Source organism: Ranitomeya variabilis, chromosome 3 (assembly GCF_051348905.1).
Source record: "Ranitomeya variabilis isolate aRanVar5 chromosome 3, aRanVar5.hap1, whole genome shotgun sequence".
Taxonomy (NCBI): Eukaryota; Metazoa; Chordata; class Amphibia; order Anura; family Dendrobatidae; genus Ranitomeya; species Ranitomeya variabilis.
Genome location: NC_135234.1, coordinates 311,268,365 through 311,286,432, shown reverse-complemented (window position 1 = coordinate 311,286,432; position 18,068 = coordinate 311,268,365). Strand labels below are relative to the sequence as shown.

The following is an 18,068-nucleotide window of genomic DNA, read 5'->3' as shown; positions in this document are numbered from 1 at the left end:
GACCTACTTTATTTCACCTCAACTGAGCATGTGTTATATAACTGGGTGTTGTCACGTCGCTTTGGACAGCCATACCCAGTGATAAGCAAAACGATATTGTGGAAAACAAAGAGGTCACCACCATTATTATTAACCCCATATGGGGTATATTTCCAATAAAGTACAATATAATGGGACCGAGAATAGGACCATAGTGGACAGACTGCAACAATATACACCAAACCAACCAAGAAAAAACAGTCAAGAGTCCAAATATATATACAGTAAATATACACGAAACCTTTATTGAAGATAATACCAGATAAAAACATGACTGAAGGAAAAAATCCCCATGCTACCCATGGCATGCACCTAAAAGGACAGGGGGTAGGTCCCTCCAACATAAATAGGTCCACCCATCAACCATAAAGAAAAAACAATAATCATGTGGGGCTAAAAAACAACGACTGTGGGGCCTATGGGAGAACTGGAGACTCTAGAGTCTTGAATTCTTCCATTTTGGGTCAGCGGCTGCGCAATAACCAGTTGGACCTACCACCACCACGTCAACTTCCAGGCTCCAATGTAGAAGCTGTGCCGTATGTCCTTGTGGCAGATGAGGCCTTCCAGTTAACAAGACATGTAATGAGGCCATATCCCCATCGAAACCTGGACCACCGGCGTCGGATATTTAACTTTCGTCAATCACGCGCACGGCGACTGGTGGAGTGCGCCTTTGGCATTCTTTGTGCCAAATGGCGGGTCCTCCAGTCAGCCATTCAGCTGAGTGAAGGCAACGTCAATGAAGTAATCAAAGCTTGTGTAGCCCTACATAATTTTACCAAACTACATGAATGTTCCTCATCTGATGGTGCTGAAGGTGTGTTGGGCAATGTGGGTGGGCCTACACCACGTCATCCCTCAGCGTCATCCACTTTCAGGACTGAAAGTCCGTGATATCTTTACAAATTATTTCATTACAACTCAGGGTGCTACTCCATGGCAAGAGCATGCTGTCTCTATGTTATAATTTTACAATTTTTGTCTATATATCAATCACTTTTTCAGTTAACTTACTGTGTGTGTTGATTTGACTTACTTAATAATAATAATAATAATTTTATTTATATAGCGCCAACATATTCCGCAGCGCTTTACAAATTATAGAGGGGACTTGTACAGACAATAGACATTACAGCATAACAGAAATCACAGTTCAAAATAGATACCAAGAGGAATGAGGGCCCTGCTCGCAAGCCTACAAACTATGAGGAAAAGGGGAGACACGAGAGGTGGATGGTAACAATTGCTTTAGTTCTTTGGACCAGCCATAGTGTAAGGCTCGGGTGTTCATGTAAAGCTCCATGAACCAGTTAACTGACTAAGTATTAGAAAAAACCCAAAATGAAAGAAAACAATAACAAGTTCCTCCGCATACTCACAACCACAGTGGGGGAGACTACCAGGAGGACATATTTAGTATAGTAAGGACACTCCTAAAGCCAATACGATAAAGCAGAAAAGGAGAAACGGAGTTTCATGTCCAAAAAACATTTATATAAATATTTAATTAAATTACAGCAATTTTTACCAATGATTACAAATACATACAAATACATAAAAATAAGAATCAAGCGCTTTAGAAGGGTAGGGGTAGCACAGACAAGAAAACGGTGCAGAAATCGGCCTGAGGAAGCAAGCTGACGCGAAACGTGCGTTGGGGCAACGGTGTGGTCCGGTCGTGGTGCCAGTACATGGGTAAGAGTCCGGGGGGAGGCTTTATGGTTTGACATGCGAGATATGAGTCAGTGTACAGGGCTCATGGTATTGGCATATAATTGGCTATACGCTCCCCGTCTCTAGACCTATGTTATACTTTGCACAATACAAGTGATCTGCTTTTACATGTGGCATCAGGCCGATTTCTGCACCGTTTTCTTGTCTGTGCTACCCCTACCCTTCTAAAGCGCTTGATTCTTATTTTTATGTATTTGTATGTATTTGTAATCATTGGTAAAAATTGCTGTAATTTAATTAAATATTTATATAAATGTTTTTTGGACATGAAACTCCGTTTCTCCTTTTCTGCTTTATCGTATTAACTGACTAAGTATGTAGCAGTACAGACACAGAGGCTATTAACTGCATGAAGTGTATGAGAACATGAGAACATGATGCGAGGAACCTGATTATGTTTTTTTTTTTTTTTGAATGGGCCACACAGGGATAGTTAGGTTAATGCGTTGAGGCGGTAGGCCAATCTGAACAAATGAGTTTTTAGGGCGCGCTTAAAACTGTGGGGATTGGGGATTAATCGCGAGAACGCTACATCATCATCTCGCGAGATGCCAATGCATGGCCCTGAGCGTCGCGAGGAGCGGGAAAGGCACCGGAAGGTGAGTATATAATGATTTTTTTTTTTATTATTATTATTTTTAACATTAGATATTTTTACTATTGATGCTGCATAGGCAGCATCAATAGTAAAAAGTTGGTCACACAGGGTTAATAGCAGCGTTAACGGACTGCGTTACACCGCGGCATAACGCGGTGTAACGCAGCCATTAACTCTGTGTGAGCGCTGACTGGAGGGGAGTATGGAGGGGGCACTGACAGAGTAGGAAGGGGGAATTCGCGACCAATCAGCGACGCAGGATTCCCGTGACAGACAGACAAACAGACGGAAGTGCCCCTTAGACGATTATAGAGATTATATATATATATATATATATATATATATATATATATATATATATATACACACACACACACACACACACACACACACACTGCTCAAAAAATAAAGGGAACACTCATATAACACATCCTAGATCTGAATGAATGAAATATTCTCATTGAATACTTTGTTCTGTACAAAGTTGAATGTGCTGACAACAAAATCACACAAAAGTCATCAATGGAAATCAAATTTATTAACCAATGGAGGCCTGGATTTGAGCGATACTCAAGATCACAGTGGAGAATAAAATTACAGACTGGTCCAACTTCAGTGGAAATGCCTCAAAACAAGGAAATGATGCTCAGTAGTGTGTGTGGCCTCCATGTGCCTATATGACCTCCATACAATGCCTGGGCATGCTCCTGATGAGGCGGCGGATGGTCTCATTAGGGATCTCCTCCCAGACATGGACTAAATCATCAGCCAACTCCTGGACAGTCTGTGGTGGAACGTGGCATTAGTGGATGGTGCGAGACATGATGTCCCAGATCTGTTCAATTGGATTCAGGTCTGTGAATGGGAGGGCCAGTCCATGGCTTCAATGCCTTCATCTTGCAGTAACTGCTGACACACTCCAGCCACATGAGGTCTGGCATTACTGATCCACTGAAAAACCGGTCATGCTGAAGGATGTTGCAGGCAGCAGATCGCTCTCCACGGTGTCTCCAGACTCTGTCACGTCTGTCACATGTGATCAGTGTGAACCTGCTTTCATCTGTGAAGAGCACAGGGCGCCAGTGGCGAATTTGCTAATCCTGTTGTTCTGTTGCAAATTCCAAGCGTCCTGCACAGTGTTGGGCTGTGAGCACAACCACCATCTGTGGAGGTCAGGGACTCAGACCATCCTCATGCAGTCGGTTTCTAACCATTTGTGCAGACACATGCACATTTGTGGCCTGCTGGAGGTCATTTTGCAGGGCTCTGCCAGTGCTCCTCCTGTTCCTCCTTGCACAAAGGCTGAGGTAGCTGTCCTGCTGCTGGGCTGTTGCCCCCCTACGGCCCCCTCCACATCTCCTTGTGTACTAGCCTGTCTCCTGGTAGCACCTCCAGCCTCGGAACACTAGGCTGACAGACACAGCAAACCTTTTTGCCACAGCTCGCATTGATGTGCCATCCTGGAAAAGCTGCATTACCTGAGCCACTTCTGTGGGTTGTAGAGTCCGTCTCTTGCTATCAAGAGTGTGAAAGCACAACCAACATTCAAAAGTGACCACAACATCAGCCAGAAAGCATTGGTACAGAGCCTTTTAGGGGGTGTCTTGATAATTTCCAATAATTTCCATCTGTCTATTCCATTAGCACAACAGCATGTGAAATTGATTGTCAAACAGTGCTGCTTCCTAAGTGGACAGTTTGATTTCACAGAAGTATGATGTACTTGGAATTATATTCTGTTGTTTAAGTGTTCCCTTAATTTTCTTGGGCAGTGTGTGTGAGTATATCTATCTACAGTATCTATCTATCTATCTATCTATCTATCTATCTATCTATCTATCTATCTATCTATATACACAGTACAGACCAAAAGTTTGGACACACCTTCTCATTTAAAGATTTTTATGTATTTTCATGACAATTCACACTGAAGGCATCAAAACTATGAATTAACACATGTGGAATTATATACTTAACAAAAAAGTGTGAAACAACTGAAAATATGTCTTATATTCTAGGTTCTTCAAAGTAGCCACCTTTTGCTTTGATGACTGCTTTCCACACTCTTGGCATTTTCTTTATGAGCTTCAAGAGGCAATCACCAGAAATGGTTTTCACTTCACAGATGTGCCCTGTCAGGTTTAATAAGTGGGATTTCTTGCCTTATAAATGGGGTTGGGACCATCAGTTGTGTTCTGCAGAAGTCTGGTGCATACACAGCTTATAATCCTACTGAATAGACTGTTAGAATTTGTATTATGGCAAGAAAAAAGCAGCTAAGTAAAGAAAAACGAGTGGCCATCATTACTTTAAGAAATGAAGGTTAGTCAGTCCGAAAAATTGGGAAAACTTTGAAAGTGTCCCCAAGTGCAGTTGCAAAAACCATCAAGCGCTACAAAGAAACTGGCTCACATGAGGACCGCCCCAGGAAAGGAAGACTAAGAGTCACCTCTGGTTCTGAGGATAAGTTTATCCAAGTCACCAGCCTCAGAAATCGCAGGTTAACAGCAGCTCAGATTAGAGACCAGGTCAATGCCACACAGAGTTTTAGCAGCAGACACATCTCTACAACTGTTAAGGCTACTTTCACACTAGCGTTAACTGCATTCCGTCACAATGCGTCGTTTTGCCGAAAAAACGCATCCTGCAAAAGTGTTTGCAGGATGCGTTTTTTCGCCATTGATTAACATGAAGCGACGCATTGTGACGGATTGCTACACGTCGCACCCGTCGTGCGACGAATGCGTCGTGCAGTGGCGGACCGTCGGGAGCAAAAAACGCTACATGTAACGTTTTTTTGCTCACGACGGTCCGCTTTTTCCGACCGCGCATGCGCGGCCGGAACTCCGCCGGAACTCCGCCCCCACCTCCCCGCACTTCCCCGCACCTCACAATGGGGCAGCGGATGCGCTGGAAAAATGCATCCGCTGCCCCCGTTGTGCGGCGGGAACAACGCTAGCGTCGGGGACCTCGGCCCGACGCACGGCGACGGGCCGAGCCCGACGCTAGTGTGAAAGAAGCCTAAGAGGAGACTTTGTGCACCAGGTCTTCATGGTAAAATAGCTGCTAGGAAACCACTGCTAAGGACAGGCAACAAGCAGAAGAGACTTGTTTGGGCTAAAGAACACAAGGCATGGGCATTAGACCAGTGGAAATCTGTACTTTGGTCTGATGAGTTCAAATTTGAGATCTTTGGTTCCAACCACCGTGTTTTTGTGCGACGCAGAAAAGGTGAACGGATGGACTCTACATGCCTGGTTCCCACCGTGAAGCATGGAGGAGGAGGTGTGATGGTGTGGGGGTGCTTTGCTGGTGACACTGTTGGGGATTTATTCAAAATTTAAGGCATACTGAACCAGCATGGCTACCACAGCATCTTGCAGCGGCATGCTATTCCATCCAGTTTTCGTTTAGTTGGACCATCATATATTTTTCAACAGGACAATGACCCCAAACACACCTCCAGGCTGTGTAAGGGCTATTTGACCAAGAAGGAGAGTGATGGGGTGCTACGCCAGATGACCTGGCCTCCACAGTCACCAGACCTGGACCCAATCGAGATGGTTTGGGGTGAGCTGGACCGCAGAGTGACGGCAAAAGGGCCAACAAGTGCTAAGCATCTCTGGGAACTCCTTCAAGATTGTTGGAAGACCATTCCTGGTGACTACCTCTTGAAGCTCATCAAGAGAATGCCAAGAGTGTGCAACGCAGTAATCAAAGCAAAAGGTGGCTGCTTTGAAGAGCCTAGAATATAAGACATATTTTCAGTTGTTTCACACTTTTTTGTTAAGTATATAATTCCACATGTGTTAGTTCATAGTTTTGATGCCTTCAGTGTGAATTTCCAATTTTCATAGTCATGAAAATACAGAAAAATCTTTAAATGAGAGGGTGTGTCCAAACTTTTGGTCTGTACTGTATATGTTGTACCTCCTGAGCTATAGCAGTACACCAGTATATACAGGTGTACCCCGGTACGTATGGCGCTCTATATGTATACTTGTACCCCAGAATTATTGCAGTTCCAGAGTGTATGGGTGAACTTCAGTATAGATGGCACTTCCTCTATATGTATAGTCAAACCCCGGAATTATAGTGCTACCCTGGTATATAAATGATATATCTATATTCCGGAAGCCCAGTATATATGGTTGTACACCTCTTGGATCATTAAAAGCATGTTTAGGGCTGTCCCCTGCATATATGGCGGCATTTAGTTTTTTATACTGTGCCCTGCTTGATAGCGCCCCCTAGTGGTGCTGCATTGTCATTATAGTGGGTTAACAGTCATGCTATATACCCACTATTTGCTTATCCACATTGCTAATGACAGGGGATAGTGTGGTGGGGAAGAGTTTACCTGGAGCCTTACCCTATATGTAATCACATAATATAAAGAATAAGATGGGTATGTAATTGGTCAGAAAAAGGCTTGGTGTATAATGGATATAATCTGCGCTGTAGCCAAGAGGCAGACCCATAAACACGAGTGCTGGCATTACTGAGGGCAGGCAGAGCCATGGACACAACAGTGCTGGTCATTACTAAGGACTAGCAGAGAGAGAAACACAACAGTGTCGGCCATTACTTAGGGCAGGCAGAGCCATGAGCGGTGCCTTTATCCTCTATGAATTACCGTAATTTAAAGGGAACCTGTCACCCCCCCCCCAGGCATTTGTAACTAAAAGAGCCATCTTGTGCAGCACTAATGCTGCATTTGGACAAGGTGGCTCTTTTAGTTATGCTCCTTGCACACGCTGAAATAAACACTTATACCTCATGAACTTTTCCCAGGCTCGAGTTCATGAGGACATCCAGCAGGGGGCGCATCACCGCGACTCAAGGTAACTACAGGTCACCCTACTTTCCATTCATTCCACGGGGTTTTACAGGCAGGAGCACTGCATTAGCAAAGCTCCTGGCTGTAAAATGATTTAACCCCTTCAGATGGATTTACATCGTGGGACTGACGGAACGACGGAAGGTATGGGATCTTGTTGTTTTGTTTTTTTTTTAACATTATTTCAGGTGACAAGGGTCTTCAGGTGGATTACCAGTATAATAAAATATTACAACAACCTGTGTCTTTATTTCATTAAAATACTTTTAAATAATGTGTGTGTGTTTTATTAACCATTTCGTACTATTGGATTAATAATGGATAGGTGTCATAATTGACGCCTCTCCATTATTAATCTGGCTTAATATCACCTTACAATAGCAAGGTGACATTAACCCTTCATTACCCCATATCCCACCGCTACACGGGAGTGGGAAGAGAGAGGCTAAGTGCCAGAATAGGCGCATCTTACAGATGTGCCTTTTCTGGGGTGGCTGGGGGCAGATGTTTTTAGCCAGGGGGGGGCCAATAACCATGGACCCTCTCTAGGCTATTAATATCTGCCCTCAGTCACTGGCTTTACCGCTCTGGCGGAGAAAATTGCGCGGGAGCCCACGCCAATTTTTACCGCCATTTAACCCTTTATTTTAACAGCTACAGCGCCCAAATTTTGCACATACACACTACTAACATTAGTAGTGTGGAATATGCAAAAAAAGGGGATATGAGATGGTTTACTGTATGTAAACCAGGTCTCATATCATGTCGGTTTTGTGAAGGAGAAAGAAAAAGCCGGCAATTGAATTACCGGCTTTTCTATAGAACACTGCTGCGTATTTCTCGCAAGTCACACTGCTGGTCCGTGTGTAATCCGTATTTTTCTCGCCCCCATAGCCTTTCATTGGCAATTTTTTGCGCAATACGGTGACAAACGCAGCATGCTGCGATTTTCTACGGCCGTAGAAGACCGTATAATACGGATCCGTAAAATACGGCTGATAGGAGCTGGGCCATAGAGAATCATTGGGCCGTGTGTAATGCATATTTTACGGATGTATTTTCCGCGCTCACACGTCCGTAAAACTCGCTAGTGTGACGCCGGCCTAAGGGCTCATTCAGATATCACATTTTTCCGTATGAGTTCAATCTATATTTCTTATAGATAGAGCTTGTACCTATTACAGTCTTTGCAGCTGTTTGCATGTCAGTGTGTTGTAGAAAGACAGAGTGGTTAAAACAAAATCAAGGAGACATGTTCAACTTTTATCCGAATCTTGGATTAAAACCTACAATGCATGTCTATGTAAAAAAAAAAAAAATTGGACTGCACTCTGATGCCATTCATATGATGTTTCTTTTTCACAGACTGTATTAGGAGAAGCTTTAGAAACCTCCAATTAATTTTTTATCTAAAACAAAAAAAAATGATGAAACTGATGGTAAAAACTGAAAAAAAACACTGAAACAACAGACTGTTTTTAGGTATGAGAAAAATCACTAATTTCTGAATGAGGCCTTTTAAGAGTTGCTCTTGTGTGAGTTCTTCACGTATTTTTCACAGACAGAACCCTTACCTATGACAGTCTATGGACAAGTTCGCATGTAGAAGTAGTTTTGCTGATGGACTGGTCTGCACAAAATCTGAGATTTGTCCAACTTTTACATTGATCCGAGTCTCAGATCCATCTCGCCACTGCAAATCTAGAGATCTGTGAAAAAAATGGACAGCACTTGGATGCCATCTGTGTGATGTCCATTTTTTCACGGACTGTTTGATATGAAAATGTTGAGAAATCTCTATCAATGTTGTTTTAATCTGAAAAACTGACCAAATGCTGATAAAAAAAATGACGAAACTTGAGACTTTTTCTCATCTGAGGAAAGTCACTGACGTCTGAATAAGCCCTTTAGTCAGTCAGGATGATGAGTAGCGCTCCTCACATCACCTAGAGATAACCACCATAGGCACGACTGCTTGGGAAAGTCCCGTTGACTGCCTCTCTTCTGTTACTAGCATGAAACTACTCCATAAGTATAAATATATCCGTACGTGCGCCCACAGTATACACCGCTGCACCCGAAAGCTGGCGTAAGTGTATTGTTACATGTGGCCACAGTGTATACCGCTGCACCCAAAAGCTGGCGTAAGTGTATTGTTACATGTGCTCAGTGTACAGCACTGCACCCGAAAGCTGGCATAAGTGTATTGTTACATGTGGCCACAGTGTATACCGCTGCACCCAAAAGCTGGCGTAAGTGTATTGTTACATGTGGCCAGTGTACACCGCTGCACCCGAAAGCTGGCGTAAGTGTATTGTTACATGTGGCCACAGTGTATACTGCTGCACCCAAAAGCTGGCGTAAGTGTATTGTTACATGTGCCCAGTGTACAGCACTGCACCCGAAAGCTGGCGTAAGTGTATTGTTACATGTGGCCACAGTGTACACCGCTGCACCCGAAAGCTGGCGTAAGTGTATTGTTACATGTGCCCACAGTGTATACCGCTGCACCTGAAAGCTGTCATTAGTGTATTGTTACATGTGCCCACAGTGTACACCGCTGCACCTGAAAGCTGTCATTAGTGTATTGTTACATGTGGCCACAGTGTACACCGCTGCACCCAGAAAGCTGGCGTAAGTGTATTGTTACATGTGCCCAGAGTGTACACCTCTGCACCCAGAAAGCTGTCATTAGTGTATTGTTACATGGCCCACAGTGTATACCGCTGCACCCAAAAGCTGGCGTAAGTGTATTGTTACATGTGCCCAGTGTACAACACTGCACCCGAAAGCTGGCGTAAGTGTATTGTTACATGTGGCCACAGTGTACACCGCTGCACCTGAAAGCTGGCGTAAGTGTATTGTTACATGTGCCCAGTGTACAACACTGCACCCGAAAGCTGGCGTAAGTGTATTGTTACATGGCCCACAGTGTACACCGCTGCACCCGAAAGCTGGCGTAAGTGTATTGTTACATGTGCCCACAGTGTATACCGCTGCACCTGAAAGCTGGCGTAAGTGTATTGTTACATGTGCCCACAGTGTACACCGCTCCACCCAGAAAGCTGGCATTAGTGTATTGTTACATGTGCCCACAGTGTACACCGCTGCACCCAGAAAGCTGGCATTAGTGTATTGTTACATGGCCCACAGTGTACACCGCTGCACCCGAAAGCTGGCATAAGTGTATTGTTACATGTGCCCAGTGTACAGCACTGCACCCGAAAGCTGGCGTAAGTGTATTGTTACATGTGCCCACAGTGTATACTGCTGCACCCAGAAAGCTGGCGTAAGTGTATTGTTACATGGCCCACAGTGTACACCGCTGCACCCGAAAGCTGGCATTAGTGTATTGTTACATGGCCCACAGTGTACACCGCTGCACCCGAAAGCTGGCGTAAGTGTATTGTTACATGTGGCCACAGTGTACACCGCTGCACCCGAAAGCTGGCGTAAGTGTATTGTTACATGTGCCCACAGTGTATACCACTGCACCCAGAAATCTGGCATCGGTGTATTGTTACATGTGGCCACAGTGTATACCGCTGCACCCAGAAAGCTGGCGTAAGTGTGTTGTTACATGTGCCCACAGTGTATACCGCTGCACCCAGAAAGCTGGCATTAGTGTATTGTTACATGTGGCCACAGTGTACACCGCTGCACCCGAAAGCTGGCATAAGTGTATTGTTACATGTGCCCAGTGTACAGCACTGCCCCCGAAAGCTGGCGTAAGTGTATTGTTACATGTGGCCACAGTGTACACCGCTGCACCCAGAAAGCTGTCATTAGTGTATTGTTACATGTGCCCACAGTGTATACCGCTGCACCCAGAAAGCTGGCATTAGTGTATTGTTACATGTGGCCACAGTGTACACCGCTGCACCCAGAAAGCTGGCGTAAGTGTATTGTTACATGTGGCCACAGTATACACCGCTGCACCCAGAAAGCTGGCATTAGTGTATTGTTACATGTGGCCACAGTGTACACCGCTGCACCCAGAAAGCTGTCATTGGTGTATTGTTACATGTGGCCACAGTGTACACCGCTGCACCCAGAAAGCTGGCATAAGTGTATTGTTACATGTGCTCACAGTGTACACCGCTGCACCCAGAAAGCTGGCATGTGTTGTTACCCCTCTCCGTATCTGTCACTACATTAGCCCTCAGTGTAGGGCCGGGGACACACTTAACGTATAAAAAAACGGTCCGTTTTTCACGGCCGAGAATCGCACAAATGTTTCAAAAACAGTGATCCGTGTGCAGTGCGAGGATGCGATTTCCTCGCATCAAATGATGCGTGTGACATCCGTGTGTCATCCGTATGGCATCCGTATGCCGAGATTTTCTCGCAAGCTTGCAAAACCGACATCTAATGGATTTATGTGCTCAAATGTTCGGGAAAACATATATACAGTATATATATATATATATATATATATATATATATATATGTCATTGAGACACATATTATATATTCTGTATTTACATTTCATTCAGCGTGATATCTGTGAAAAGTCGGTAATTCAATTGCCGGCTTTTCATTTCTCCTGCACAAACCCGACAGGATATGAGACATGGTTTACATACAGTAAACCATCTCATATCCCCTTTTTTTTGCATATTCCACACTACTAATGTTAGTAGTGTGTATGTGCAAAATTTGGCCGCTGTAGCTGCTAAAATAAAGGGTTAAATGGCGGAAAAAATTGGCGTGGGCTCCCGCGCAATTTTCTCCGCCAGAATGGTAAAGCCAGTGACTGACGGCAGATATTAATAGCCAGGAGAGGGTCCATGGTTATTGGCCCCCCCGTGGCTACAAACATCTGCCCCCAGCCACCCCAGAAAAGGCACATCTGGAAGATGCGCCTATTCTGGCACTTGGCCACTCTCTTCCCACTCCCTGTAGCGGTGGGATATGGGGTAATGAAGGGTTAATGCCACCTTGCTATTGTAAGGTGACATTAAGCCAGATTAATAATGGAGAGGCGTCAATTATGACACCTATCCATTATTAATCCAATTGTATGAAAGGGTTAAAAAACACACACACACACATGATTTAAAAGTATTTTAATGCAATAAACACAGCGGTTGGTTGTTTTAATAATTTATTGATCTCTCAATCCATTTTCAGACCCTCGCTTGGCAAAACAATAAACACACAATATACATACCCTCAGCTGAACCGTCACGTCCCACGAAGTAATCCATCTGAAGGGGTTAACTAATATTACAGGCACGAGCTGCGATAAACCACTTGCTCGTGCCTGTAATCCCCGGGTGCTGAAAGGAAAGCAGTGATCTATACTTACATTCAGTCGCGGTGATGCGCCCCTGCTGGATGTTCTCATGAACTGCAGCCTGGGAACTTTTTCCCACGCTCCAGGTCATATGAGGACATCCACCAGGGGGCGCATCACCGCGACTGAAGGAAATGTAGGTCAATGACCTACATTTCATTCATTCGCCGGGGAATTACAGGCACGAGCGAGTGCATTAGCAGGGCTCGTGCCTGTAATATTAGTTAACCCCTTCAGATGGATTACTTCGTGGGACGTGATAGGACATCAGAGAGGGTATGTATCTTGTGTGTTTATTGTTTTGCCAAGCGAGGGTCTGAAAATGGAATGAGAGAGCAATAAAATATTAAAACAACCGCTGTGTTTATTTCATTAAAATACTTTTTAATAATGTGTGTGTGTGTGTGTGTGTGTGTGTGTGTGTGCGTGTGCGTGTGCGTGTGCGTGTGTGTGTGTGTGTGTGTTTTTTAACCCTTTCAAACAATTGGATTAATAATGGACAGGTGACATAATTGACGCCTCTCCATTATTAATCTGGCTTAATGTCACCTTCCAATAGCAAGGTGACATTAACCCTTCATTACCCCATATCCCACCGCTACAGGGAGTGGGAAGAGAGTGGCCAAGTGCCAGAATAAGCGCATCTTCCAGATGTGCCTTTTCTGGGGTGGCTGGGGGCAGATGTTTGTAGCCACGGGGGGCCAATAACCATGGACCCTCTCATGGCTATTAATATCTGCCCTCAGTCACTGTCTTTACCACTCTGGCGGAGAAAATTGCCCGGGAGCCCACGCCAATTTTTTCCGCTATTTAACCCTTTATTTTAGCAGCTACAGTGCTGAAATTTTGCACATACACACTACTAACATTAGTAGTGTGGAATATACAAAAAAATGGGGATATGAGATGGTTTACTGTATGTAAACCATGTCTCATATCCTGTCGGGTTTGTGAAGGAGAAATGCAAAGCCGGCAATTGAATTAACGGCTTTTCTATAGAACACCGCTGCGTATTTCTCGCAATGCACACGCCTGGTCCGTGTGTAATCCGATTTTTTCTCGCACCCATAGACTTGCATTGGCGAGTCTCGGCCGAGATACGCTGACAATCGCAGCATGCTGCGAGTTCCCTCGGATCCGAAATACGGTGGAGAAAATATCGGATGATGGGAGCTGCACCATAGATTAACATTGGGCCGAGTGCTATGCGATTTTTTATTGCATAGCACTCGTCCGTATTACGGTCTAGTGTGACCCCGGCCTAGGGCTCATTCTCACATGCGAGAAAATCGGATGAGTCTCGCATGTTAATACCCGGCCATATAGCAATACATGCAGTCGCACGCTCCGCTCCGGAGTGCCGGGTATTGCCGTGCGAGACTCATCCGATTTTCTCGCATGTGACAACGAGTCCTAACACCGTTACCGGCACTGAGACTGCGGAGAGCTAACAAGTATTGCCGTACAGTGACGTCACCGGGCAGGCAGCACTCCGCACAGCAGGCATTTCCCTTCTACACCCGGCGCCTCCCTACGCTAGTCTGTAACTTTACATTTGTATGTGAAGCGCCATTGCTGTGGAATGTACATCAAGAAGCTTAATGGACGCTGCCAGGAGCCGTGCATTGCTTATCACACCCTAGGACTGAGGCCTCTCACTTCCATCAACTTTAGAGAATTCGTGTCCCCGGCACGCAGCTCTCAGGCACACTGCACGGCGGGTCATTCATTCCTAGTCAGTCGGGAGCGCGCTCCCACACAGGCCGTGTCCAGGGTAATAATCACCATCACTCGGGGACAGTCACTCACACTCGTTACACACCTGTTCTGTGGGAAGGGTCCTGAGCATTTGCCGCACAAGATGCAAAGGCGCCGCATGAGGCTGCCCTGCTGCCTTCATATTCTCTCCCTCCGACTGTACTCAGCCTCTTCCTGAGAGATGGGCTACTCCACACCCGTCCTGCCCTGACACTTTACCTACTACGACACCCGCCCACACACCACACCCGAAAAGCACAGTGACTGACGGGGCAACACACTGCCAGGGCTGCACCTTGCAGCTATGAATGGAGGGAGGGTACCTGAGGTATGTACAGGTGATCGCCGGGGGCTGTGGACTCGGAAGGAAGTTTATAACTCTCTCTCTCTCTCACTCTTTCTCTCTTCTTCTTCTTCTCTCTCTCTCTCTCTCTCTCTCTCTCTCTCTCTCTCTCTCTCCTCTCCTCTTCTTCTCTCTCTCTTCTTCTTCTCTCTCTCTTCTCTTCTCTTCTCTTCTCTCTCTTCTTCTCTCTCTCTTCTTCTTCTCTCTCTCCTCTCCTCTTCTCTTCTTCTCTCTCTCTTCTTCTCTCTCTCTCTCTCTCCTCTCCTCTCCTCTTCTCTTCTCTTCTTCTCTCTCTCTTCTTCTCTCTCTCTCTCTCTTCTTCTCTCTCTCTCGTCATGTCGTGCACTGCATCATGATGTCCTCAGGTAGGCAACTCAGGAAATGCCAATTCTTCATGTGGAAAAACAAACACACTAATCCTTGTGGCATTTCTGTCTGAATAAAAAATTCTAATTTAACAATGGAATAGTAAAAAAAAACAGGAAAAAAAAGCCCTATGCACAAAAACTAAACAATGCACAACAAAAACGCTCCAAAATGTAGTTGTTCAAGTTTGGAATTTTTATGTGGATTTTTCGGATAGAAAAATCCATGTAAAAAAAAAAATCTGAGGATAGTCATTCCCCTACAACATACTCTAATATTCTACCAGCAATGCATGGAATAGTGTATTTACACCTCTTTAATATCCACACAGTATGAATGTAAATGCCTTGCAAATTCTATTCTGCAGTTATGGCTAAAAGTCACTGAATTACAATAGGGCTAATCCAAGATTTTGTATCCAATATTCCATATAGATTGAAAAAAAAAATTTTGATTTGACAATTCCCAATTATCTGCACTATTTTGTTGTCTGGGATACAATCCTCATTTTATATTTTTTTTATATTCTGACTTTTTAACATGTAACAGTTGTATAATATATATATATATATATATATATATATATATATATATATATATATATATATATATATATATATATATATATATATATATATATATATATATATTTTAAGACATCTAAGGCCTCTTTCCAACATCTGTAAATCACTGAATCCCATACATGTTCTATCCATGTTTTTTATCAGTAGAACAGTGCACATATAGTCTGTGGCTGCTCACATATCCATTTTCTTTTGGCAGACCACTCGGAGACATGCCCATTTTTCATCTGAGTTATGGATCAAAATTAGCTATACAAGTCTATGGATCCATGAAAAATCACTGATTCCAATTGGTGTACCATCCCTGTGCTCTCTGTTTTTACCATTGTAGAGGAAAAGAGAAGCTTTGCAATTTATTTATTTTTTTCATACAAGAAAATCATTGATAAACCCTTTTAGGCCGGTTTCACACGTCAGTGGCTCCGGTACGTGAGGTGACAGTTTCCTCACGTACCGGAGACACTGACACACGTAGACCCATAAAAATCAATGCATCTGTGCAGATGTCATTGATTTTTTGCGGACCGTGTCTCCGTGTGCCAAACACGGAGACATGTCAGTGTTCGTGGGAGCGCACGTATTACACGGACCCATTAAAGTCAATGGGTCCGTGTAAAACACGGACCACACACGGACCTTCTCCGTTTGCAGTCTGTGTGGTGTGCAGGAGACAGCGCTACAGTAAGCGCTGTCCCCCCCACTGGTGCTGAATCCGCGATTCATATGTTCCCTGCAGCAGCGTTTGCTGCATAGAAGATATGAATAATAGTGTTTAAAATAAAGATCTATGTGTCCGCCGCCCTCCCACCCCCTGTGCGCCCCCCCGCTGTTCTGAAAATACTCACCCGCCTCCCTCGCAGTGTTCTGTGCTGGCCGCCCCTTCTACTGTATGCGGTCACGTGGGGCCGACGATTAGAGTCATGAATATGTGGCTCCACCTCCCATAGGGGTGGAGCCGCCTATTCATGACTGTAAATGAGCGGCCCCACGTGACCGCATACAGGAGAAGATGGGGCCAGACCAGGAAGCAGCGACAGCCAACGAGGGAGCGGGTGAGTATTTTCAGAACAGCGGGGGGCGCACAGGGGGTGGGGGGGCGGCGGACACATAGATCTTTCATTTAAACACTATTATTCATATTTTCTCTGCAGCAAACGCTGCTGCAGCGAACATATGAATTGCGGATTCAGCACCAGATGCTGGTAGTACGTGTGGTACCCAGCACGGTGCGTGTGGTACCCAGTGGGCACACGGGCGGCACACGTGTGCCACACTGATGTTCACCAGAAACGCAGGGGCACACGGACACGGATAATTCCGGTACCGATTGTTTCCGGTACCGGAATTATCTGGACGTGTGGGACAGCCCTAATGGTATGTGCACACGTTGCGGATTTGCTGCGGATCCGCAGCATCTTTTGAGGTGCAGAAACGCTGCAGATCCGCAAATGATTTACAGTACAATGTAAATCAATGAAAATAAAATGCTGTGCACACTTTGCGGAAAATCCGCTGCGGAAACGCTGCGGTTTTAAAGAAATAGCATGTCAATTATTTTTTGTGAATCTGCAGCGTATTTGTACCCACTCCATTATAGAAAACCGCAGGGGTAAAAACCGCAGCAAATCCGCAAGACAACCGCAGCAAAAACGCACAAAAAAACGCTGCGGAACCGCACATAAAACCGCAGGTGCGTTTTCTGCCAGGAGAGACAGAATCCGCACCAGAAATTCCTAAGCCTAATCCGCAACATGTGCACATACCCTTATCCCCTCGGACAAATTTTGCAATTCTAACCAGTCATTCAATGTGGTCATAACTCTGGAATGCTTTATTCACTGATTCGGAGACTGTTTTTTTCATGACATATTGTGCTTCATGATAGTGGTAAAATTTGTTCTATATGACTTGCATTTATATGTGAAAATATAAAAAATTTGGCGAAAATGTTGCAATTTTCAAACTTTTAATATTTATGCCCTTAAACCAGAGAGTTAGGTCACACACAATAGTTAGTAAGATAACATTTCCTAAATGTCTACTTTACATCAGCACAATTTTTGAAATATATATTTTTTTTAGTTAGGAAGTTAGAAGGGTTAAAAGTTGATCAGAAATGTCTTATTTTTCCAACAAAATAAAAAAAAAAAAATTGGACAACATCACATTTGACTTCGAGGGCCTATACAACAGAAAATGTCCAAAAATGACTCCATGCTAAAAATAACTACACCCCTCAAGGTGCTCAAAACCACATTCAAGAAGTTTATGAACCCTTCAGGTGCTTCACAGGAACTGAAGCAATGTGGAAGGAAAAAAATGAACTTTTACTTTTTTTTTTTTTTTTTTGTAACTCAAAAGCTTAATTCAGACCCAATTTTTTTTATTTTCACAATGGTGAAAGGAGAATTTGCAGAACAAATTTTTGGGTCCCTTTTCTCCGGAGTATGTCGATAACCCATATGTGGTGGAAATCTACTGTTTGGGCGCATGGCAGAGTGGAT

At 44.4% G+C, this 18,068-nt stretch overlaps 1 protein-coding gene across 3 annotated transcripts in view; it reads right to left on the bottom strand.

Annotated features, from left to right (window-relative positions):
• Positions 1 to 14,500, bottom strand: part of LOC143815894 (membrane-bound glycerophospholipid O-acyltransferase 2-like) — a 240,873-nt gene extending 226,373 nt beyond the window's left edge. Inside the window, exons 1-2 of one of the 3 annotated variants that reach the window (XM_077295639.1) lie at positions 14,336 to 14,463; positions 8,789 to 8,923 (exon numbers count right to left, since the gene is read on the bottom strand). Coding sequence is in view for 2 of the 3 variants with exons in the window: in XM_077295635.1 (XP_077151750.1) it covers positions 14,336 to 14,413 (78 nt within the window). In the remaining variant the exon portion in view is untranslated. Of the gene's footprint in view, positions 1 to 8,788; positions 8,924 to 14,335 lie in introns of all 3 variants that reach the window. The other 2 variants (XM_077295635.1, XM_077295637.1) reach the window with 2 other exon arrangements.
• Between the last annotated feature and the right edge of the window lie 3,568 nt (positions 14,501 to 18,068).